At 41.5% G+C, this 25,678-nt stretch overlaps 1 protein-coding gene and 1 long non-coding RNA gene across 3 annotated transcripts in view; one reads left to right on the top strand and one right to left on the bottom strand.

The window, feature by feature from the left end:
- The first annotated feature begins 2,135 nt into the window (after nucleotides 1-2,135).
- Nucleotides 2,136-25,392, top strand: LOC102076768 (uncharacterized). The gene is made up of 3 exons (XR_001224462.3): nucleotides 2,136-2,261; nucleotides 19,791-20,019; nucleotides 20,283-25,392. It is a non-coding gene; the product is annotated as an uncharacterized LOC102076768 (long non-coding RNA).
- The window catches only part of dctn4 (dynactin 4), an 8,269-nt gene continuing 7,092 nt past the window's right edge, over nucleotides 24,502-25,678 (bottom strand). For both annotated transcript variants that reach the window (XM_003445859.5, XM_003445858.5), the window contains one exon: nucleotides 24,502-25,626. In XM_003445859.5, the coding sequence (XP_003445907.3) occupies nucleotides 25,407-25,626 (220 nt within the window). In that variant the 3' untranslated portion in view covers nucleotides 24,502-25,406. The remainder of the gene's footprint in view (nucleotides 25,627-25,678) is intronic.

Raw genomic sequence — 25,678 nt, 5'->3', positions numbered from 1 at the left:
TATTTACGATGAAGACTCTTGTGTCATGGAACTTACCCACAAGCTGTGGGAACCCCCTCAGTGACTGGTCCATTTCACCACAATGACTTATTCAATCATGGTTTGCACCAGTAAAAGAGATTCTGAAAAATCCCCCAGGTCAAAATCCAGAAAGTCTTAGGAAAGAATTTCCTCTGTAAAAGCTGCAGGCAACTTGATCGCACTTGTATGTAAGGGAAAGCTCTGACACACTCACCAGAGTTCACACACAAAGTAAAGCAGGGTGAACATCAATCTGAAACCAGGGATGAGATTCCCAGTTTTTATGGGACTGCTAGAAACTTACTGAATCCTCGAGGTGCTGCTGAAGCCAGATGACAGACCAAAGCATTGGCTGTCACTTTTAGGGTTTGGATTGTGCGTGTGCGTGGATGGACTCCTTTATAATGTTGATTTTTATGGGTCAGCATGAGGCTAATGTTTCTCACGGTGCTTTCCACAGAAACATGGAACGGGTCTAATTGTACAGACTGTAGCAATCACTAAGCAAGTGGGAGCCAGTTATAACAAAGTGATTTATTAATTATGTATCAAGAGAAAATTTGTATGGATTTGCATCATGAATGAAAGTAAACTGGTTCCAGTGAGCTTGGTTTAACCTAAAAGCAGACTTTCCTGTCTGTGGGGCAGGGGCATGTATTGCAATTACAGTGATTATAGCTGTTTGTAACTGTTGGCTCATGGTCTATTATTTCATTTTAGATCATCTGTTTGGTAAATCTGATTTATTAGATGGCTAATCAGCTTTATGTGCCTTAGTATTTTGGGAGGGGATATTACTGTCGAGGGGGATCAGCTTCTGTGGTGCTCAGTATCCTCTGGACTTCTGTCAATGCCAGTCACAGCTCACTGGTTGTGTAAGCATTGCAAAGTATCATTGGCTCTTAAAGATACAGTTCTTTTATTAGACTGAGCTTTTTTAGAGATAATAAGTTGTATATATTAGCAGACTGACGTTACATAAGCATCTATACGCAGGGAGATTATAGCACAGAAAGAGAGTAAGCTAGAGTTGGTATTTCAGTGCTAACTCTATAAATTAATAGAGACAACATTGCCGTGTTTGCTCTTCCTTTAAAAGGGAAGCATAAATATCACTTAGAAAAGCTTACAGGAAAATTTAGACTGAAAAGAGCAAACGTATTGTCGATCATTTATTTCCTTCGCACGTATACCCACGACATTTTGTTTCACATGTGTCTATTTTACTGTTGGACACAAATTTAATTTTGATGTATCCACAGTTTCATTGATTTGATAAACCCAGCCGTTTATCAGATTACCTGACAATGACATTGTGGTGCCTCGTACAGGTCTTAGAAGAAAAGAGTATCCAGCACGTCTTTTTTTTCACCTGATATTTGTTATATAGTGGGTAATCTTTCACAAGCATTCGGGTTAAGGACTCAAAGGCAGATGTAACAACAACAACAAAAGACAAAAACCTAAACTTTATTAGGTCAGTTGCTTAAGCCCCATAATACAAAAACCCACTCAGAGAAAACAAACCAAAAATCCCACGGATTAACACAGAGCTCACAGGGGAGAAGCACAGAGAGGAATAACGAAGACATTTTAACAAAGAACAAGGGGGAGAGAGGACTATATATACTCTAAGGGTAATTAGAGGAAATGGCAAGGGAACAAGACGGAGGTGAACAGAATTAGGCACAGACATGATGTCGGATAAAACTCACACTAAGGCACAAGAGACAGAAGTTAACAAAGTAAAAGAGGAAACAAGAAATTTTATGAAAACATGGGAGAAATGCAGGGACATGAATCATTTGACAGAGGGGAAGACAGAAGGAATAAATAAACTCAGAAAGTCAGAAGGTATTATCATAAACTTAATAAAAACAGGAACAGGAACTAAGAGCTAATAGCTCGAGGTAATAAAGAAAAGCATGAAAATCCACATGTAAACGTAAACAAACTAACCACTAAATAGAGCACGCTAAAGCAGAATCTAAAAAGTCCAAAAAACCCTGGGGCCACGGCATAAACACCGCTGATGACAACAGCGAAGCTTCTCTTCTATTTAGGAGCGAGCCTTAATTAATATAATTACTGACACCTGTGTTTACCTGTTGTTTCATAGCTAAACTAAAGGTGTGTTAAAAAGCCGTCCATCCATCCATCTTCAGCTTGTTCAACTGACGGTCACGAGGGGCTGGAACCTATCATTTGTTTTTCCATCTAGTCTCTCAGCATCCCGGATGGTAAGTGTTGTGGTCCCATTCACCCAGACTGTAATCAAGTGTATAATGCAACTTCTAATGGTATGGCAATGGGATTAGAAGTGTGGCCCCACATCAGCACCTTGACAAATTAATATTTTTTTATGTGCCACTGGTGGAAACAGTGTAAGCATAGCATCTTTCAAACTGTTCTGGTTTGTAATGAGAATCCCATCCTCACAGGGCCTTGTTCATGATGACAGATTTTTAGTCTTGTTTGTTTTTCTTCTTCTTCTTCTTCTTCTCAAAGGCCACTTCTTTCTTTTTTTTCGGTTCTTCACCATCGACTGTGACCCCGTTAATGATGCATAGCTCTTAAAATCGCTTTCGTGGGAAACTAAATACCAGACAGGACCAAATAACATTCTTTAATACCACAGGTGGGTGATTCAGTCTGAGAAAGCATGATGTAGACGAACATTACCACTTTGTGAGCTGTCTGTGATGCTGGCCGCTGTGATTTAGATGACTGGCGCTTCACTCTACGCCCTGTAGCTGTGTGCGAACATATGAACTTGCTAGCACACGCACGGCATTGCCAAAGCTGTTAAATGATTCTCAGGTGTATGGGTGCTGCCCCGTGCTGAAAGCAGCCGTGGCCCTAAAAGTCTGCAGAGGACCCTGGAGCTCTGACATCATCCTCACTTCCCATAAATACCAGATCCTCCACTACGCACGCCTTTCCCCTCGACCCCACGACGGGCACTTAGCGAGGCAGGGCAATGTGGAATCAATACCCAAATTATTCACACAGCGTGCAGAGGAAGTGTTCTTTCCTATTTTTAAGTAAACTCGTTTGTTATTGCTAATAAGAGGTTGCACCTTAAGACATTCAAGTTGTTTAGAACTGCTTGTGGACACCAGTTAGTGAGTTTTATCCCATCTGTGCACCACATGGCTTTGAGAACAAAAAAAAAAGACCAATTTACAAAACGTGTTTTTCCACCTGATACTGTTTGTAATGGAAAACACATCTATGCCTCGAGTAAACCTCTCATCCACTGCTGTTAGCAGCCACCCACCTGGATGATACCACCGTGGCCCTTCCGTGCTTAGACATGCAGCGTGGGCTAAATAAAAACAGACTCCAGAGGCTCTTTTTTTATTTTTTTGAACCATCCTGCACAACATTGGTTTAAGCTTTTGCCCCATTCACAAGGAGAAATACAGTTTATGCATGCTCTTGTGTGAAACCCACAGCCTGCAGCCTTCTTGATTATTACTCTAGTCACAACCAGGCATTCCAGACGGCAGCAATGACTGTGTTGTAAATAGACAAAACAAGCTTTGACAGGCTTCCTACATCGTCTCCATTTTTGTAATGGTTTCTTTCACTTTTTGTCTTTATTTTGACTTCTTTCTTGTGTTTTTTTCTCGATTCCTGCTGTACGTGTAATCACAAAACCACAGATATTCTCTGTGGGCTGAGCCAGCTTGGTTAGGAAAACGGAGTGCAGTGGAAATGTCCGTTTATAATGGAGGCTCGAGCGGTTGGAGGGACCCAAGAACTTAGCGCTACTTTCCCATGAGCTGTTTGCGCATGACCTAGGGTTATTTTATGCTAATGTAAGTTTAAGTCACAGCTGCCAGAACTCTGCGGTTTGTCTGCCTGTGAGAGTTATCTGTGAGAGTTCGAGCTGCAGAAACAGTAAAAGTCGCCACAGAAGAGAGGGACCCCACATACTGGCAGATGAATGACAAAGTAGATATACTTTATGGTCGAGAGGATGTTTCACATGCCGCATAGTTTGTGTGTTTCTGTCACTCTGCCTGCCTGATTTACATATGCGTTAGTCTCAAAAGGGGCTTGTTTTTTTATGTCTCTGTGTGTGGCTGACTCTGATTGTGCACACTCACAAGTGTGCATGAATGCTGCACAATGCGTGCCTCTCTATGAGTGAGCATGTTTAGTCTACAGGCAGAGGAAAAGGGGCTCGTGGTTTGACAAAGACGAATAGCTGGGTTTGTTCCTCCGCTGTGAACTGAACCTGTATCAGCACATGACATCACCTCTTCGGTTTTCACTGGCTGGCGGTCAGCGTGCTCCGTGCATGCTCGTGCACTCGCACAGCCCTCGTATACCGCCCGCAACGAGCAGGATGCACAACTGAAAAAGGAGAGAGGAGAGGACAGAGCGAGGCCCGGCGCAGTGGCCGATTAGATAGACGGTATGCCATTGTCACAGCATACAGCGAGCTACTCTGGGGTATTACCAGAGTGTCAGCGACATGTGCAACATCAGCGCGAAAATTATGCTGAGCAGCAGTGACGGTTTCTTTTGTGGAGAGAAAATCATTACATTGAAAATACACACAAGTTAATGACAAACACATGCTGTGAATGTAAAATGCAGTCCGTGCCAATACTAGTTCTTACTCCCGCTTTATTGCTTCTTAGATGCAGCGACTCAATTTGAAAGTTCAAAATCTGCAGTGGCTGAAAACAACGTCACAGAGAGCCAAAGCAATAAAGTTGTGGGTATTTCTGGCCAAAAATGAACCTCCTAATCATTATTGCTGGTTTTTTTGAAAGTTCAATAAATATAATAGAGTTTGCACCGGTATGTGCTGTGCAGCAAATAGCCACATGTGCACAGTCACAAAAAAGCTGCCTCTTCAGTTATTATTATATTTCCAAACTAACTTTATGTACCCTAAATAGCATTACAAAGTCATTTTAGTCAGAAACATGGAAACAACTAAATGGACTGGTTCTTGTGCTTTTCTAGTCCACTTTCTAGTGCTTTCTATCAAAAATACATACAGTGAATGCACTGGGAGCAACTCAGAGATCAGTGTCTTGACCTGTGCCACAGTCACCCTCCGCTTAAACTAAAGTTCCTCAAAAGGCTTCAAAAGTGAGATGATCCAATGTTAAAATCTCCCATTTTAGAGTTGGTGGCAGGTGAGTACCGATGATGATGATGGTTGTACCATCCCGCTGTCGCACAGGCTTTACCTCAGTTAGCCGGAGTCACTAAAGTTGACCTCTCAGCCATGATTTCTCTGTTGGAGCCTTTTTGAGAACTTTCAAAAGAAGAAGAAGAAGTCTGTGCTAACGTTTTTTGGGGGGTAACTAAATTCAAGCATATTACTTTAACAGTACTTAACACTGATTAGTTGGTATCTGTGTTGGCATAATCCAACCATACAGTCTATGGATGTAGCTTGCTATCCAAGCTTTCTAAAAGGTTACCTGAGAACTTAGTACTCCATCCTCTTATCCAAATATGATAACTTCTGGTCTCAAAATTTCAAAGAGACAAAATGCCGATGGCCAAAATGCTCATTTGGAGATTAAGTATTGGAATTTCAGGAGCGAGACCATGCCTCCAAACACGCTCCTTCCGGTTCTCATCTATATAGGTTCTATGGGTTCCCTCAGTTCTGCAAGCTGTTCATTCTCGTTTACGTGCCCCACCCTCCCTCTCCTTTTCAATTCTTTAACTTCTTCACTTCTGTGTAGTGCATGGGGATCTGCCAGGCCCGGGAGCTGCCGCCAGTCCCCTATGAGACCTTCCCCAAATCACAGCTCAATTCATGTCCAAGTCTTTCACCTTTACCACTAAAACGCTGTCAAACCTAAAATGACGACGTGGGCCCAGCTAGTGAATTAAGATTATGAACACAAACTGGTGTATAAAGCCACAGGAGCTTCATCTGTGTTACTGACACAATGCGCTGGCATAAATTGGATCCTGGCCTAACAAAAGTACCGCTGATATTTACCGAGAGCACATTGATAAGTTTGGTGTGAACGCAGACACTTTTGACCTTGTTGTGTTTATGAAAATTCCTTTCTCAAAGTGAGAGAATATTAAAATCAAGCACCACATCTGTGAGTGCTATTTGGGGATTACGCTCACACGTTACTTTGCCCTGTTTAGTTAATCTGGCCCTTTGTGTCTTATTAGTGAAGAATCACTGATATCCTGTATCCTGTTTTTGTTTTTCTTAGCTTAGATTGAGCTTGTCCTATCTCAACAGGATCCAGGTCCTTATGCATGGAGCCATGCTGGGTAATAATCTTATTACACTAGGCCAAGAAAAGAGTCTGAGTTTTTCTAATTAACAACTGTACTGTTACCAGAGACTGTATATAATAAATGGGTGTAGCACCATCACCCATTGGTTAGTGAAGTCCTGTGATGAAGCCTCGCACTAAGCATTTTGGATCTCGTCATGTTGTTGTTTTGAAAGCAGACATGAGAGGCGAGTGCTGTGAAACTGAGCAATGCTGCATGATGATTTGTCAGCCACAAAGTTGGCCTGCCTTTAAAGAACGATTACAGAAATCTGCCATAAAATCTATTTTTTTTAACTCTAACGGGGATCATATTTAAAAATAAATAAACATTAAGTCATATTCAGTAAGCTGTGAAACAATCAACTGGGACCATAAACTCACCAGCTGTTTATTTTCAGTCATAGATCAAGTGAGCTATGTTGTTTGGCAACTAAAGGGACCGCCCTCTGGCCGCTGGCCATTAGAAAGAATTCAGTTTTAGGCTTCACTTTTCAGACCCAAAAGTTGCCTCCATCTTTTAAATACAGTCCATGTAAAAAAAAAGTCACTCAGTCCTCTTAGTGCGAAGATCGTGCATTTAAGACAGTGCGGTTGACTATGTGTCTGTATGCTGGAATATGTATATTCATCTTTAATGTGTGGCTTTTATTCAACCCGTGATGTGCTTTTTTTAATTTAAAAAAATTACGTTGTTTTTTTTTTCAAACTCAATGACCGATGACAGCGTTGCATTTTACATACATTTTATATATAACATAGCAATTTAGCCTATTTTTATTTGAAAACTATTCATAAAAGCTGCTTTAAACACTTAAGTGCATGAAAACAAAATTAATGTGCAATGCTAATATGCGTGACCACAAACACTGCAACCACTACAAAAAGATCCCCAGTCTGTCCCTGCTTTATGAGCGGTTTTGTCTTTACATGTACAATACCTCATAAATGGTTCCTAACACCACCCTACGACCATGATCACAGCAGAGGTAAAATCAGCTTTAACACTGCAGTGGATTTGTTAGCTGGCTCTTACATCAAGAAAGCGGTGTATGTTATTGTCATATGAGTCTTATCACAGTTCCTGTAGTCGCATTTCTTCTTGCTTGAGCTCAGTAACATTTCCCGCCATGTTCCTTTGATTAAAAGCACATCTGACTCCCATTAAAACTTCCACATTCAGATCCAGGGACTGCCTTTGGAGCTGGATGGAAAACTGTTTTTTTTTTCTTCTTCCCCCTTTTTTTTTTCTTTTTTTCATTAAACCAGAGGCCAACTTGAGCCTGAGGTAGAGAAACTCCCTTGCAGAAAAGGTTCAGTGGGCTATAAGAAAGTGTCGAGGAAACTGTTTTCTCATTAACACATTCCGGTTTTAGCTACACACGCCAGTGAGCTGAAAATGCTTTAATGACTTGGCCATACAGGGGTTTGAAAGATTGCTGGATAAGAAAAGTCGGCCTTTGGCCACACAACAAAGCCTTCAGCCAAATGCCATTCAGAGCCTGGGAATTTTGAAATGAATGACAGTTCCAGTACGCTCACATTTCACAATTTAATTTTCCAACAGTTAAATGGGAAAAGAAACAGAAAAGCAAAAAGTGTCCCTGACAGTTGTGGGCATGTTTGGACTGTGGCAACGCTGGCCATAAAAAGCAGGACAAAGATGAGCTGCTGCCAAGTGGTTCACTGCCTGGCAAGGACAATAGGATGTGATATGACTAATCCACGGATTCCAGGGAGGAAACGACGCCGTGGAAAACCTCTGAGGCCGTGAATCCCACAGAAGATCAGCGATGTGGAGTCCACCCCTGAAGGAGAGACAGTCGTTTTACAAGCTGGGCACATATTCTAATGCCTGTGTGACTGTCCCTTGGGACAGATTGTCACTCTGACGGGAGTTCATTGCGCATCTGAGACGAGATGAATGCTGACGGACTGGAAGAGATGAGGACAACGCATCATGTTCACTCAGTTGACACAGCTCCTTAAGCTGCTACAGCACAAATATGTGTGTAAGTCTGTTTGTGTCTCTTACTCTGAGGGATGACTATCAGTCAGTCCACCACTCGGATTTTTTTTCCTCCTGGTACAGAATAGCTTTTGAAGTCTTTCAGAAAAGCAGTTTCAAATTTTAAAACTGTTGGATAATAACTCTGCTGCGGCCTGAGCTGGCAAGACCAGCTAGGATTGCGGTTCGGTATCTGTGCAGGAATTCGTCCTCAGTTGCAGAGCATAATAGTAAACAACTCCGCGCTCCATTTGGCTTTCACCTGGTTGCTGCTCTTTATCTCAGAAAGCACTGCTAAGCTGCGTTGCCAGCTCCCGTTCACGGTTAATTACAGGAGATCCCTCTGCCTCGCTTGAAGCCCGTATTTGTGAACCAGCAGTTGTTAGGCTCAAAAGAGGTAAACATGAGAGCAACAAAAAGGATTCAGTATTTCCACCACATAAACTTGATTTATACAAGGTTTTGAAACCCAGTGTGAAAAATGTAATTAAAAACCCAGTGGCACCCTGTATGGTCTTCTGCTGCTGCAGTCCATCTGCTTCAAGGTTCAAGGTTGTGTGTTCAGAAATGCTCTTCTGCAAACCAGACCTGCTAGACTTTTTACTTTAATATCATCTAGATGAAATGATGTGCAGAGGACCCAGACAACTTTATTTCGGTGAAGCACAAAATCCAAAGCAAATAAAAAGCCACAAACCAGGAGTCCCAGAGTCCACACGAACAGGGAAATTACCAGTAGGATCTGACAAAGAAAAAGGGGGAGACATAGCTGTGGTCTCTCCACTCTTACAAGGATATTTTTTGGGGGGAAAAAGCTTTTTCTGGGTATTTGATTGGCCCACCTTTCTATATGGTCAGGGCTATATTGCCACCTGTTGCTTTTGCATGTTTTTAATAGCTCTTGATATAGTTGTTTTTTTGGTTTTTTTTAGGTAGATGAACAGTATTTTTCAAACAGTGGTTGTGTGGTCAGAAAATGCCAGGTCTACTAAATATCCTTGTATACATATCATGTATATTCTCTGGGCAGGAATTGGGGATTAGCAACATATAGACATGTGTGCATGTAGACACAGGTGAAGCTAATTAGATAAACAGGAAGTAAAAACTGAAGCAAGGCACGCAAGAAAATCAGCTATTGTAGTGAAGCAGGAAATAACCGAAAGACAAAAAGAAACAGATATAGCCTCACACTAAACATGGGAACAGCAAACAGACAAAACAGAGGGAAGAACATACAGAGAAGCTCTAGGGGACTCAACATTTCAGTTCAGTTTCATTTATATAGCACAACAACCTCAAAGAACATTAAATGTAAGGTACAGTAATCAAGAGCAAGCACTTGGCAACAGTGGGAAGGAAAAACTCCCTTTTAACAGGAAGAAACCTCCTGCAGAACCAGGCCCAGGGAGGGACTGTCATCTACTACGACCAGTACGGGAGTAAGGGAGACAGACGGGACAAAAGACACACTGTGGAAGACAGTCAGAGATTAATAATAACTAATGATTAAATGCAGATTGGTGTGTAAGTACACTGAGAGTGAAGATGGGAAGCTCCTAGCAGCCTAGGCCTTTTGAAAATATATGCTTTATCAATCTTAAAAGTAGAGAGAGTATCTGTCTCTCAAATCTAAACTGGGAGCTGGTCCCACAGAAGGCTTCGCCTCCCATTCTCCTTTTAGAAACTCTAGGAACCACAAGTAAGCCTGCAGTCCAAAAGCAAAGTGCTGTAATTGGTTTGATGTGGTACTATGAGATCTTTAAGATGAGATGGGGCCTGATTACTCAAGACCTTATATGTGAGGAGAAGGAGTTTAAATTTGATTCTGAACCCAGAACTTGGTAGAAAGACAATCAAATCAAATCAAGAACCAGAATTCACAAGTAGTATAATACTAGAGCTTAATATTGCTCAAATAATGATGAAAAGAAAAGGTTAAAATCCTGAGAGCATGACACTAAACTTATTTCGAGCTTCAGCTCGTGTATTAAGCATGCATCACAGATTCCTGAGATGCTCTTGAAGTGTCAGACTTCTCTCCAGACAGTATGGGAGGTATTACCATTCATGTTCTGCATTATACTGGCTCCCGGCCTCTCTTATATTATAGCAGATTCATGGCACTGACAGAGCAGCTATTTCAGGTTGTGCACCCTGCCACAGCAACCCAAGCATGTTGTAATTTGTGCTTGTCGCCAGGAATTAATTGTCTGTGGGGTTTTTTGCCAGAAAACATAAATCAGTTGTCCACATCCTTTCAGTGTCAGCCGCCTTTAGCACAACGAGAGGCGGCCGGCCTTGTGAATTCCTGACAATTATAGCACCGGGGTGGGCCGCAACCCACCATGAAATCAGCCGTTCAGGATACCCGGACAAAAGATGCCGGGGAGGTAAAGGTGAAGTTCAAAACCTCCAAACATCTGATGTCATTTCTTCCACCAACATTTGATTTAATTTCTTAACAAAGAAAAGTTCCACTGAACACAAGATGTCTGATAATATCTCTGCCAATAATCAGTAGTATTTGTAATGAACGAACAAGTTCGGCATGATAATACCGCTGAACTTGTTTTCATAAGTTCCTATTTCCTGCAAGTCTGGCTATTTTCTAGGATTAGCTAAGTGTTTGCAAGGTCCAACTAAAACAAAGATGACGGTAGTTTGAGCACTGCCCTAAACCACCAGTCGATCTATCTACTGATCTCAGCCTAGATCCTGTCCAGACAATGCCCCGCTTCCCCCTGCTGCACCAATCAAAACACATGCCATTATAAGGCAGCCGGGCGAGAGGCCTGCAGGCAAAGACGAGGAGAAAGGAGAGGTGACAAAAACAAGAGAGAAAAGGAGGAGGAGGAAGAGGAGGAGGCATGAAGACAACATGGCATCTAATAAAGAGATGTCTGTTTTCACCGCCTTCACCACCTTTGTTTGGTCTTTTGTCCTGTTCTCGTACCCGTGGCTCTGCTGACTGCATTGACTCTACTCTCCACTGCTCTTAATAAAAGCCTTTAAGTGGAATGGAGAGCCGTCTTGAGTGGCTGATACTGCGCTCTGATGAACTAAAGGGACTGGAGCTTGCTGGTTGGGAGCAGTGAACTCGGTCTTCCACTGGTGCTCTCTAACAGTGTCTCTAATCCATTTAGGTTGAGGGCTGGCAGAGGCTGAGGTCTGACAAAGCACAGCTCTGTCTCTGTGATCCGGCCCACTGAGTTCTAAGTTTTTACAGATGTGTAGAGAAAATGGGCATGCAGTTAGCCCAGACTGGGAAGGCTGACTAACTGGACACAGGGTGCTAAATCTGCTTCTCAACAACTTCCTGATTAATCTTTCACGTCTGCTTTCCGAACTGACCTACCCAAAGCACGGTGAACTCAGACAGCCGCGGCCTGGTGGATATTTCCAAAACTGATATGTCAAAATTTGCATGTGAGCATTTCGATTTCTGAAACCTTACGTTTTGTGTGTGTGTGTGTGTGTATAAGGGCAGGCAGCCAAGCATCTTATCAGCCCCGATGTTGTCTTTCTTGGTTTCACTCCCAGCGCTTTCCAGAAGAAGAGGAGGGCCCGACGAAGAATGTAATTTCTTTTGACTCGCATTTCCACTCGAGCAGTTGTCATGCTTGTGCCTTCAAACAAACCACTGCAAAATGTGGAAAAATGTCTCCCATCAGACGAGTCGCAGCAGCAGCAGCGGCTACGGCAGAAATCATGCGAGATACATCAAAGCAGACGGGCTGAAGTTGTCTTTGATGATAGGCGGTTTATCTAGATTATGTTATGGCAGACGAATACAAAAAAGATTTACACAACATTACGCTGAAACAGATGTTAGCAGTATGAGTTGCCATGGGAGTGCCCCTTTCTTTCCTTTTCCAGTCAAGAAAATAAGTTACAGGGCCGTCATGGTGAATGACCCCACCCCCGCAGTTTAGGGCTCGACTGAGCTCGATTTTGCTCGATCGAGGCCAAATTCAAACTTGGAATGAGAACAGCATCCTCTACTGTACTCCTGGTAAATCGCACAGACACCGAGCTGCTGCAGCATTTTTCTTTTTTTTACTTTAAGCTGTACCCATGAACTAAGAAACACACCCACTACAGTTGGGTGTAGGTCAAAACCAGGATGACAGACTGTGAGTGTGTTGGTGAGAAACACACACAAACACACAAAGTGGACAAGGACGTGCTAACTAGCTGAATAAAATGGGTGTATGTTCGGCAGCACTTTCCCTGTGCTATTTCCTGGCCACCTGTGTGCCAGCTAGCATGAATAGGAAAGTATTGTGCTTCTCTATTTTTTACCATCTCCCACAGCACTCTTTCCTCCCACTCCTCCTCCTTCTCCTCTCCGCTCAGAGCACTCCAGCACAGACTAGGTCAGACTCCATTTGAGAAAAACTGTGACCCACGCTAGTCATTTGGCCAAACATTTCCAATAAAATGGTTGAATCATGTGTGGGCTGTCTTTTTTTAAACTTTCAGTTCAGTCCAGTGTGCCTCATAGCCCCAATATTTCATGTGAACCATAAATAGTTGAAATGTTAAGGAAGTCATTTAAAGGGGATGAAAGTTTATCACAAGATCAGGAGATAGGAAAAAACTAAAGAAAGATAGAGAAGAGAAAAGAAAATTCAACTTTACTTGCTGCTTCTCAGAAGTGCTTGGACATTTTAGAGTTATGCTAATTCATTTCTTGCTACGAGTCACATGAGACGGGCAATAGTGCTGTCTTATCTACCACCAGCAGCCTCTTTCTTTAATTTAGCATAGACGGGGGGGGGAAAAAGAGGAAAAGTAAAGTGATTAGCTCTGATCCTTAAAAGCTGGTCTTACAGCTAGGATACTTGTTTCTGTTAAGCTAAGGTAATCAGTGTAAGCTGGAGCTTTATTTTCACCATACAGATGAGAGCTGGACACTTTTCAAAGTAACGTGCATTATGGTTGAGTCAGCCACAGATAAAAGTGATTTGCTGTTGGCGACCAATAGCAAGTAGTTGCACCAACCAGCTGGTCATCATGAGTGTGCAGCATCCTCATCCTCAATGAACAACCACTTTAAAATGCAAGGTGATTGCAGAGATCGCATGGTGGGAGGCAATTTGTCTCCATGGCAGACTGACTCCAATCACTCTCAGACAAATTAGTGAGGGTGTGCAAATAATCACCGTATAATTTATAAACACAGACAGATTGTCAACACGTTGGAATCAATCCGAGTCCGTCTGCGCTGGTGAGCACAACTCATGTGCAATACATCTCTTACCTGGTTGCCAACTGGTTGTATTCTGCTTATATTCTGATATAAAAGCAAGGCTGCTAATTTTGCAGTTAAATCAACATCCTGCAGGATGGTGCAGCAGCATACAGGATGGATACGGATCTATGATGTTTTGGCTGGATGCTGAAATAAACAGATTTTTGCCAGTTTATTATAGTTATTATTGCAAACAGTTTGCATGTAATTGCCAACTTGTCCCTGTTCAATTGTAAACTGAATGCCAGCTGATTGGGTCCATCTTATTGTCGTTTTATGACCATTTCCACCAACTGAAGTCACTTTGAAGAAGCAGTTGGTCCCCGTCTTTGAAGCAACCATTTCAAAAGCAACAACATCGTAATTCAAAGCAAACAGTTGCAATTATTTAGGTTGTGCTGCGGTCTCCAACCACTGTGACTGTAATTTCAAGCTATTGTTTACAGGAGTATCAAACTCCAGGCCTCGAGGGCCGGTGTCCTGCAGGTTTTAGATCTCACCCTGGGTCAACACACCTGAATCAAATGATTAGTTCATTACCAGGCCTCTGGAGAACTTCAAGACATGTTGATGATGTCATTTAGCCATTTAAATCAGCTGTGTTGGATCAAGCACACATCTAAAACCTGCAGGACACCGGCCCTCGAGGCCTGGAGTTCAACACCTGTGGTTTAGAAGGTTTGAGCTATTTCTTTGTTCAAGGGGGTTGGCTTGACAGAAGAACAACAGTGCCTGAAAGAGGAGATATGAGCAGTGATGTGACGAACAGAGACTAAGAAATTTTAATGGAACCTGCAACAATAACATGAAACATAAATGGTGGCAAGTAAAACTCCTCTGGATCCATTCAGACAAGCATTTTTCTCTACGTCTAAGTGCTTTTCTATGTAACATTCATACTGGGTGCAGTTCAGGGTTAAGTATCTTTCCCGGGGATACCTTGGAAAAGGCCAGAGAAGCCAGGGATCAAACCATCAACCATCTAGTTCACAGGTGTTGAACTCCAGGCCTCGAGGGCCAGTGTCCTGCAGGTTTTAGATGTGTCCTTGATCCAACACAGCTGATTTAAATGGCTAAATGACATCATCAACATGTCTTGAAGTTCTCCAGAGGCCTGGTAATGAACTAATCATTTGATTCAGGTGTGTTGACCCAGGGTGAGATCTAAAACCTGCAGGACACCGACCCTCGAGGCCTGGAGTTTGACACCCCTGATCTAGTTAGTAGATGACCTGCTCCCAGTCAATACTAACCAAGCATGACCCTGCTTAGCTTCAGAGATCAGATGAGATCTGATGTGTTCATGGCAGTAGGGCTATCAGCCAGTGAATGGAAGTAAATACGTAGGTGAGGGTAAGCTCATTTTGATAAACTGACAATTTTTGCAAGCTTTTAATTTGCATGTGGCATTAAATTTTATGCATTAATTGCTGTTTGAGCAAAATGACCAAGATTTGCTTCCAAATTCCAGCTTAAAAGCACATGAAGGTCAAATTCAGAGGGATTCATTTTGAATCTTGGACAAAGGGGCCTTCCAAGGAGCACGAATGAACACAAATCAACATGATTCAATGGGAACACATACGACAGGGCTGAAAAATACACAAGAGAGTTATCTGCTCAACCAGACCCTGTAGCAACCAACTGTCAGCTACAAAGTAATGGAGCAACATCAAAACCGCTTTACTTTGTCTTTTCATTGTTACACGTCCCTGAGCAATTATTCTCTGGTCTATGATGACCACATCACTGCTCGCCTCTTCCTGTGCGTAAACCTCTGAACACAGAGGTTGAACCCAAACCAGTGCAACACAGCGATGTTATTATGTTCTGCAGAACCAAAGAAAGCGTGGACCATTCTCTCTGGGATTTAACCCAGACCAGCATTCTGCCTTGAGTCAGTAACCAGTGTGTGATTTCCACTGGCAAGCCTAATTACTGGCTGTAGCCAGGGTTAACTGGCAGCTTGGGTTGTAATGTATTTCCTTTCATAAACCCTTAGAGCTGAAATGCAACACCACAGAAACAATTAAAACAAGTGCGGAAAACTGATGTGAACGATACCTTATTTAGAAGAATATGCATAAACCCACACCACAGGTTGCAAAGCTGCAAAGAGTAAACAATCGAGAAATGACTTGAAGTGAGCATGCACTGATGAACGTGTAAACTCATCAGGTGTTCGTGTAACAGCCGTGAAAGTTTGAAAAGTATCCCTGGAGACAAGACCAAATATAAACAGCCTGAAATACACGCCTGTTAGTTCTAGCCAGAAGCGGCCATGTGGGCATATCCAGTTGCAGTGCTGAATAAGAAAATGAGAAAATAAATAGCTAGCAGGACCGAGTTCCTGTTCAGGCTGACTCAAGAAAACCACCTTCTGCTGTTCCAGCCCACAGGTGATCAAGCCAGGCTAAAAAGCTTGCTAATAAATTCAGCACCACATTCCCCCAAGGTGTCTGGGATTTGAGGCATCCTGATTAAGGGGATGTTTGACCTTCTGGTTGGATTCCCTGTCTGGGCCTGGAGCTCTTTGCCTCCAGAGAGCCTCTTTCAGCACTAAAAAGTCACACTGGGTTTCACTTCTATGACCCACTTAAAAGCTATGCGTTGGCAGATGTGCCCAAAAGGTTTCTTGTCAGCTTCCGAGCTTTTTTTTTTCTTCTTCTTCTTTTGCTTCCCTCTAATTACGGGCTGGGTGGAGAAAAAGCAAGAGAGAAATGGAAAGCTAGTCAAAGAAATTCAGAAAAAGGGAGCGAGGATGATTTTTAATGAGAGGGATTGAGGGAGCATTATAGAGAGACAGAGAGAGATTGAGATGCAAATGTTTTTATTCTTTGCAGAAGGAGAAGGGAATGTTTCGTCCAGTTATTCATGAGGTCATGTTATGATAACCCTCTGCATGAAAATATTTACGAACTCACTGAAGTGAGGGAGGAAAGGAACCTCAGCATCGAATCACGCTGGACATTCGCTGGCAAAAATGTTGCGCAAAGAACACGAGAAACGTGAAGTCATCAGAGTCCCGAGGCTTTACGCCCACATGTTGTTTCACTCATAATCTCGAGTTTTAAAAGACTATCTCGACGGCAACACAAAGCTCTCCACGTGAGCCTGATCTGTACGAAGCTGCACCTCAGAGGTGGTCTCTCTTTTAACATTTAGCCAACGGAAACTTTTCCAGGAGATGTTGATCCAGTGGGGAATGTGCTGCTCTTGCTCCAGGGTGGGGAACAAGGTCGAGCACAGAGGGGTCAAGCTCATCCATCCTCCAGCAAATGGAAAGATGTCAAAGCCTGCCGTGTGCTCCCCTATATGTAGCTGTGGGTGAGCTCCTGTGTGTAGATAGCAGTCCAGTCGCAGCTTTCCACTTTGTTGCACTGCTAATGCTGACATTATTCCCGACTGGTTTGTGTTTGACTTGAATGGAAATGACAGTTTCATGCCGCAGACACATGTGGAAAGAAGACGCATGTAATTTCAAAAGAGGACCTAATAAAGGGCGCTCCTTCGAGAGGTCCTGCTTGCTAAAGCTTGAGTATTATCAGAGGACGTGATACAGGAAAGACCTCACAGATGCTTCAGATTGGTCCCAGAACAAAATATCCCCCACCTTTGAGGACATATTTTCTTCCTTTAGCACCCCACCCTTGTGCTTTATCCTTGTCTTTCCTTAACTTTCTTCATGCACCGTGCAATCTCAGGCTAATTGCATGAAAACAGATCTTGCTGTTAGTGGTAGGCATTAAAAATGAAATGATTAATTGTCAAAACTAAATTATAAAAACATGATATATATATATATAGCAGAGAGCTGGGGGGGTCTTAGAGATAAAGTCTCGAAGGAGGAAGAAATTTTCCCTACTAAAGTCGGTTCACTGGCAACAAGATTATCTGTGCCGCATAAGCAGGAAATCAGATCTGCGAGTCTCATCAACAGGAAATTAAAGAGAGCAACATGTTTTAGAGAAAAGCAAACAAAGCTCAGGCTACTCAGATTCTCCCGGCAGCAACATTAACTGGTGACAAGCCCTGGCAATGCTCGAGGATGTCCTCACAAAGAACCACCCTTCAGGTCCGTCCAGTCCGTGGATAAACAAAGACATTGGCTCTCTGTGATTGCAGACATCCTTGTGTAAATAAAATCTGAAAGAATGCAGTCTCCATTCTGTTGTGAGGCTCATTTTTTGTCTCCGTTCTTAAATTCACTAGAAATAACTGCTGTTTGTGTCTCAACCCTGCACACTCTATGAGATCTCGAAGCTGTCTGTGTTTCCACAGCTGAGCTGACGTATCTCATTTGAAGACAGTGTTTTCTTTAATTCAGTACATGGGTGCACAGGTTCTGCAGAAAAACCTGCTAGTTCACTGGGGCTTTTCTGTGCACTCCCAAAGTCTAGAGATCATATTAGCAGTCTGAACCTGAGTGTGATCTGTGATGAGCTGGTGACCTGTCTATAGTAAGTGTGACCTCAGCTTATCCTAATTGGATAGGAAAACCATTAGATGGCCTCCATACTGAATCACATCATGGATCAAATACGGTTTAAAAGCAAGCTTGTACTCTAGCAAATGTAGCCGCATGCCATAAACAAAGTAAGATCAGTGGAAAATTGTCCCCGTACGAAAGGGAAATGCATTCTTCAATCCGAGTACACAGCAGAGTCTGAGAGAGTGAAATACATTTCATTCACTGAGACTTTTATGGACTTCTACCTTTTAGGGGTTCTTCACCCTGTGAAATGTGCCACTGATAGAGTCACAAATTCACATCTACAGTTTGACATTTCATATTCTTGCACTGTAAATCCAGTGATGCTCTCATTGATTCCACACATTGACTTAACTTAACATCTCAGGGGTGAAATACAGCACTCGTTGGGAGCTTGTGTGTGTGTGTTGTCTACCTATGCTGAATGTGGACAGTCAGTATTTGTAGTGTGATGTTGGGCTGGACTTCTGTGGCTTCTGTGGGTCTTCTGCGGAAACCAATCGTGTCTGTTCTCAAATATCCCGGCCGCACACATTCTCAGCTTCAAGCGCGCTTTCATCAGAACCTAATGGGCCTTAGCTGCCCAAGAAGCCTGCGGCTTTACATTGAGACAACAACAGTACTTCTTTTGTAAGTGTTGTCCTAATTGAAATCATCTATTTACTTAACAATGCGCTATCGCTGGTGTGTGTCTGACTTTCTCCAGGGCGTGTAATTCTTCTAATTAATGAAGCTTGTTTGGATGATACTTGTAGACCACAGAGGATTAGGTTGTGGTTTGTATTGCTCAATTAGGATCTTGCTGAAGCAGGTGCAGAGATACTTGACTTTTCCTATAGACTTGTCTATAGACACGATTTCTCTTTTGTGATTTAAGAAAATAAATGGCTGTAATTAGTCTACACAGAAAAAGCTACCTTGGCTATTTCTGGGTAACATATTTATCCTTTTTTTTAGTCTTTCATTTTGTTTTCTTTAGAGGTAGTCATTGGATTACACTAAGTCCTGTTTTTAAGTTGAGCTGAACATCTGGACGAAGCTAAGAATGCAATGATATTATGTAAAAGCGGTTTTGTTTAGCTTTTTTCATCTAAGGTTTGCCAAGAAAGCATTTAATTACAAATATTTTTAATGTCATTTAGTCAAATATGTCATTACTGTTCCTTATGCAGCCAAAACCTTGTGTTTTTATCTATCCCGCAGTAAGATTCAGCTCCAGCAGCCTGTTTTTGTGATCTGATCTTTCTTTCATTCTCTCTGATTTTCTCTGCCGGAATAACAAAATGTTTGCCTCTGGCGAAGCCACTGATTAATCCCATATTTGGACAAGCTGTGCTGCGCTACCTGAGTGCCTGTAGAAATATTGGATTTTAATTTAAGCTCCAGCAAACAAAAACACTTTTCTGGTAAACTTTTATTGTATTTTATTTTATTTTTCTTCTTGGGTTTGGCAAGCAGCAACCGTCAGGGCTGAAAGGCGTAACACAACACAGAAATGCAGTTACTTGAGGCCTGCTCAAAAAGAAAGTGAATCCCCATAGATTTAAAATGCTAAAATGCCAAACTTAAAGCAGAAATAAATATGTTTATAGTCCATTTGTAACAACTGTATGGTCGCAAATATTTATCTGTTTTCAACTGTATAAAGGCTTAAAGTTATAATGTGTAAAATTTCACCAATAGATGTCAAAAATTTGCAGTCAATTAAGTTCTGTTTTCTTACCCTCCCAGTTCAAGTGCATAATTCCAGCTATGGTGGCTGCTGAAGGACAAACAACTCTGGCCACTATTCATCTGCAATGAGTGTAGGCTGTCAGTCCACTGTTTACCTCAGCTGTCTATATCCTGTGGTGTCCACGTGTATTTATTCTGGAGGAGGCTGTAAAACTTTGTGAAAGAAGTCTGATACAAGTTAATGAGTCAATGAATCTCACTTCTGTCCAATAACAGAGATACTGAGGTAAGTTGTTCAGGATATCCTGTATTTTTCTTACGGTGAGTGTTGCTGTTAGCCCCTGTTAGCTGCTGTTAGTGTCTATTAGCTGCTGTTAGCCGGCATTATTGAAACTGTCTTTGTTAACTTGTTAACTGTTGACGTTTACCCAGTTCGTTGTCAGCTGTCTGGACACCAAAGAGTCACATATTGAATCTGCTGACAATAATTTGTAATTGAAACAATATCAGGAATAAAAAAGTATGTTTATACATGTTTTTGTGTTTTAGAGCTCTGAGTTTAGAAGATGAGGCTTCAGGTGAAGAGGAAGAACATGACATTTTTTATTAAGACACCAGTCATATTGTCTTTTTTCTTCCCGTTTTCGCTTCTTTAGTGATGAAGACCCCTTTACAGATGATAAAACATACAGTACATGTGGTCTTTCATAGGCTGAGTCTGAAACGAACACCTACGAGTTCCCTTCTCCTTCACCTTTGGCATTCTACATATGTGGCTGGTCTCCAAACACATACATAAAACACAATAAAGCAAACAGCGACATCCACCTCGGTCAGTGTAATAAAGATGGTGGGTCAACATGGTGGCTTAATTCTTAATCAAAACTTTATTCTAAGTTTGTTGGGAGATCATCAATTTGTTGGGAGACATAATTACACAATCAATGTGTATTTATGAGTACAATATTCTTTTTTTCTATTAAATAAGCTCAATAAATGACTGACTGTACCTTTAAAGTTTATTAGTGGCACAGGTGAGTCCAGACAGACTCTGCTCATGTCGGCGCCTATTCAACCATATCTGTTTTAGCAGCACACCCTCTCATTCAAATATTGTCATTTCTCATTCCAAAACAAAACCTCTATTATAGAGTCCATGCTTGGAGATGATCAGATGATAAGGTAACATAGTTAGGGCTTCCCAAATTGTACATTTTTCCTTTAAAAGACATTACTTCCTTCACTAGCTTCACTTTTTCTCAAATCTCTTTTCTACTTAAGTTTACAATTGACCAAGAAGATGTCCAGCAAAAAGCAAATTTTCCATCCTCCGGAGACCTCACAGGGTTCCCTCTTAGCACTGGCCCCAGTCTGGGGTCCTGACACACATACAGCCTTTATTGATCAGATTATAAATAAAGCAGAGAGCATAGCTGCATGTGTGTCAGTTAAGGCAGACAGAGTTTCCGAGAGAGTGTTGAAGGTCAGCTGCTTTCTCTTTTTCAACCCTGCATCCAAAGTAAACATTCCATCCGGCCTACAGTTGTCAGACTGCGGAGAGAGCGAAAGCAAAGCAAGAGAAATTGGAATGAGAATTTCAAAGCACATCGGAGGCGAAAGTGAACTTTTTTTTGCCTCCTGAAAAGCTAAGGTTTCACAGGTTTGGCTTTCCCAGCTCTGAAATCCCCCATGCCTCAACAGTTATTCATCTGGGTAGACATCATCAATTACAACTAATTAACCAGATGATGGTCTGGTGAGCAGAAAATGGAAGAGGTGATTCATCACTTTGAGCACCTTTTGGGCTTCATGCTCACAAAACTAAAAAAAACAAACAAAAACAAAACAATGAGACTAAAAAGAGATCTTATTTTTTTTGTAACTGGGCTAATGCCCATAAAGGACATGTCACAAGTATTGTGGCAGAATCCTTTCACCTGACAGCTAACAAAGGAAACAAACCTCAATCCCTGAGCTTAGCACGGTTGGCCTATGAAATAAGGGGCACAGAGAAAAAGTAGTTGGGACATATTTCTGCATATTTCTTTTTTTAGATTAATAGAGTTTTCTTCCTCCACTAAGGCACAGCTTCTCTCCTCTTTTGTTTGTCTGTGTCATGCTTCCTCTGTGGGTGAGTTACTGGCGGTTTGGGCGATGACGTAATTGTGGAAAAGTCCTGGGTGCAGTCAGACTTGTAATTCAGTGAGGAATTTTTCATCTGGTCAAGGCTGGCTGCGTGCGTCTTTATAAATAAAGTTGTTAAGTCTTCAAAAGGGAAAAAAAAAAAGATAGAGGAGCAGGAGAGCCATTAAATGAGCAGGCCCTTGCCTACTTACTATACAGGCGCTGCTGAAAACCCTATGATATTCATTTCTAATCCCGATAACGTGGTCACAGGTCAGATTTCTGTGCTGTTTACAGTGTGAGGTTCTGCAAATAAGAACACGCTGATGCTGAGCGTGAAATAATTCCTGTCTTGATCCAGGAAAATATTTTCCTGACCAGAGCGATCCAGAATTTGTCCTCCAGACGGTGTTTTTGGGGATCATTCAAGGGCTGCTCATGAGTCAGTTAAAAGATGACTGCATAAATCACCATATTCAGTCGTTCTCCATCAGTCACGTCGGTTTAGGCGAATAAAAATGATGGCCACGAATTACACATTTAGACTTGCCTTTTCTAAATACAGTACAGTTTTTTCCCCAGTAGTACAGCAGGAGCCCAGCAAGTGCTTGCTTGGTACGCCACTGCAGGGCACTGAAATCAGCTACTGCTATCATCAGCTGTGTTTGAAGAGGGAGCCTGTGCTGTTTCAGTGGTATGGCACTCCCCCGCCCCATGTGTGCTTTATTACCTCATCTTCAGTGGTGATTTATGGCTCTCACAGAGACCACTTTTCTGGGCTGTTTATATCTGGTGAAGATAAAAGAAAATCATGGCTTTATTACCCAGATGGAGTGGGTCTGTTTACACAGCGGAGGGCCTCATCGGGGAGCTGCAACATACCAGCATCGCACATATCTGATCTGCCTTTTCAGAAGCAATAAACGACACGAGCACGCAAATCATCCCTCCCAACATGACGGATACGTGTTAAATATAAAACGGTATCTGCTGGAGTACAAATTCTTTTACTCTCTGCTCCTCGTGGTGATGAGAGGGCATCTCGTTCTGATGATTTGTGTGCTAATAAACAGCTTTGCTCTCATTATGGAAATATTTTTCCAGATTAAAGGAAAAAGCTGTGCGTTTTCACAGCCACGATTGCTATCGATCGATGTTTTCAGCATGCAGAGAAATTCAAGGTTGCCTTGTGCTTGCTCTCATGTCCTCCCAGAGCTCCTTCTTGTGTGGCTGATGCCTAAAAACTATTTGGCTATGGCGCCATCTTGTGGAAAGAGTGCATGACAGACAAAACTGCAAGTGTGAGACACATGATCAAAAGCTTTTTATGAGATTAAATGGATTTGGGGAACTGATGTTACTTCAGGTCCACTACTCTATGCATTATGTGTAGATCAAAATGATACAATATATGGAAAACTGATATATAAGAGTTCTGCCTTTCTAATTATTAAAAAACCCTTTATTATGGAACAAATTACTGGAAGACTTCAGCTGAAAACCGTAGTCACCAGTGGTGCAATCATCTTTACTTTTTCTCATTGCTGTAGATCATTTCTTTTATAAATATTAATTACACTTAAATTTTACAGTGCAGACTGCATTGACAAAATCTATATCATAAATGGAGGTTTAATTGAACAATGATATAGAAATAAATAAATATATAAAGAATGATAGAAATATAGTTATAGAGATCAAATCAAACATGTTTCCTATTACATGAATTAAGTTTTTTTATTTTAAAGCAGCTTTAAAATATGACAATATTTTCAAAGCCATCGCTCTACATTGGCTCATTGCAGTGATGAACTTAGAAATATCACCTGAACCTTAATGCAACTGATTATTTACAATGCTTAAATTTATTAGCCCATCACCCCAATGTAAGGTTGACATCACAGCTGTCCTAAATTAACAGAAATGGTAATTACCAAAATCCATTGTTGAGTTTTTTCTATTCAAAATGCTATTTTTAATGCCAAAATCTAATTATTGTTATCTATGAATTTTCAAATGTACCGTTTTTAATTTTTAATTTTTAATTTTTAATTAAGATGCCAAATTACAGTCATTTACTATTTACTATATTATTCCTGGACAAATTTGTTTCATTGGTTGGATGTTACGCTTGATTTTCAGAGTAGTCCAGTGTGACGCCTCTAATTTGAAAACAAAAACATGAGTTCAGTCATTTTTACTTTGTTGACAATTTCTAAAATACTTGTTTTTTTCGTTTTATAAGAGGCAGTCTAATAAACCTCAAGTCAGCAGCTTTACTGTTTTAAGCCATTTGCTTTAATAGCACTGTTTTCAGGCACAGCAGCAGGAAAAGCGCTAGAAACCCAGCTTTATGTCAAAATCAGAGTGGAGCACAGTCTGGAATAACCACTTTAAAACTCACATCACCCTAGAACATAAGACGGTTACGCTTCCTCTTTGACAGCATTATTTATTAGCCAGTACAGATGATTAACTGTGATGTCAGGACAGTTTTTTTAACCAAGACAAAAAAACACTGGCAGCAGCTAACAATGCACACTGACATTGAGGTCAGTGAGGTCTATGAACCAAAAGCAAGTTTTCAAATCAGACAAAAATAGTGTTTCAATACACAGAAATGACGGGCACTTTGTACTTCATGTCATTTGTACAGTTTCTCATGAATCATCCTCACAGTGCCATTAAGTTACTGTGCAACTTCAGACAATAATAAAACGATCATATTTATCCAAAGGAGATCCTTTTTAAACAAAACTACGGAATCAGTAATTGTGATGATATTGTGTAGCATGTATGGTTTTTTATTATACATGTGAAGCATGCATGTTATTCTCCTACTGCTGTCTGAAGGATACACAAGCTAAAAGCGCAGAGGGGTGTGTGTGTGTGCGCGTGTGTGTGTGTGTGATTCATGGCTGGGATTCACACAGATTGTTCTCTACTCTGATTTCTGATTCTGCTCATCGACTCATCTTTCTATAATCTCACTCCCTCGACTTTGAACTTAAACTTTTATTTTCTATAAACAGCAGAGACGAAAAACTCACAAAATACCCACAGCACAACACAGTTGAGACAAAACCTATGTCAAGGGTGTGGAGCGAAAGGCTGGGAGCAACGAATATGGCGCATATATATATTTAATCAAATTAAAGCTTCATTTTAGTCAGAAATGATATGCGTATATAAGGATCTCCCCTCTATGTAACCACATGCTAAACTGCTTCTTACTGATGAACTATATAGTGTTTAAGATGAGAAAGAGGAGGTTTTTGGTACATTACAATAAACCGGACCAAGAATCTATAGTTATCAGTTAAGTGTGCAACAAGTCGTGGTTTCATATAGTTTTATAAACTGGGCAGCATAGGGATCTGCGGATGTGACTTAAGCCAAAGCATAATAACAGCATCTGAAAGCCTTAAAGATGCAAAATTATCCTTAGGCTTCAATGAGCTGAATCAGAAATCAGTTTTAAATTAAATTAATCCCAGTTTGAAGGTATTAGTTCGAAGAGCCTAACACTGGTGAACGCAGTACTTGGGTTCAGGAAGCGAGGGGTCCCAGCCTCAGTTCCACGTGGTGAGTGAGCCAGATGGCTTCAGCGGCAGTGTCGGCTCCCTCCTCGCTCGGTCGGATGGGAGCAGCGAGGTTGCGGAAGTCGTGTCGGATCTTAAAAGAAACGGTGACATCCTTATCCTCTTCTTTCTGAGGGATCACTTTGATAAAGAAACCAATCTTGTTGGATTTCCTGAAGGCAACAACACTGTGGAAAAGACAGATATCAGGTGGAGTTAGGTGTTTTCTTATGGCATTAC

This window comes from Oreochromis niloticus, linkage group LG2 (assembly GCF_001858045.2).
Source record: "Oreochromis niloticus isolate F11D_XX linkage group LG2, O_niloticus_UMD_NMBU, whole genome shotgun sequence".
In the NCBI taxonomy this organism is placed as follows: domain Eukaryota; kingdom Metazoa; phylum Chordata; class Actinopteri; order Cichliformes; family Cichlidae; genus Oreochromis; species Oreochromis niloticus.
This window is presented reverse-complemented; position numbering and strand designations above follow the sequence as displayed.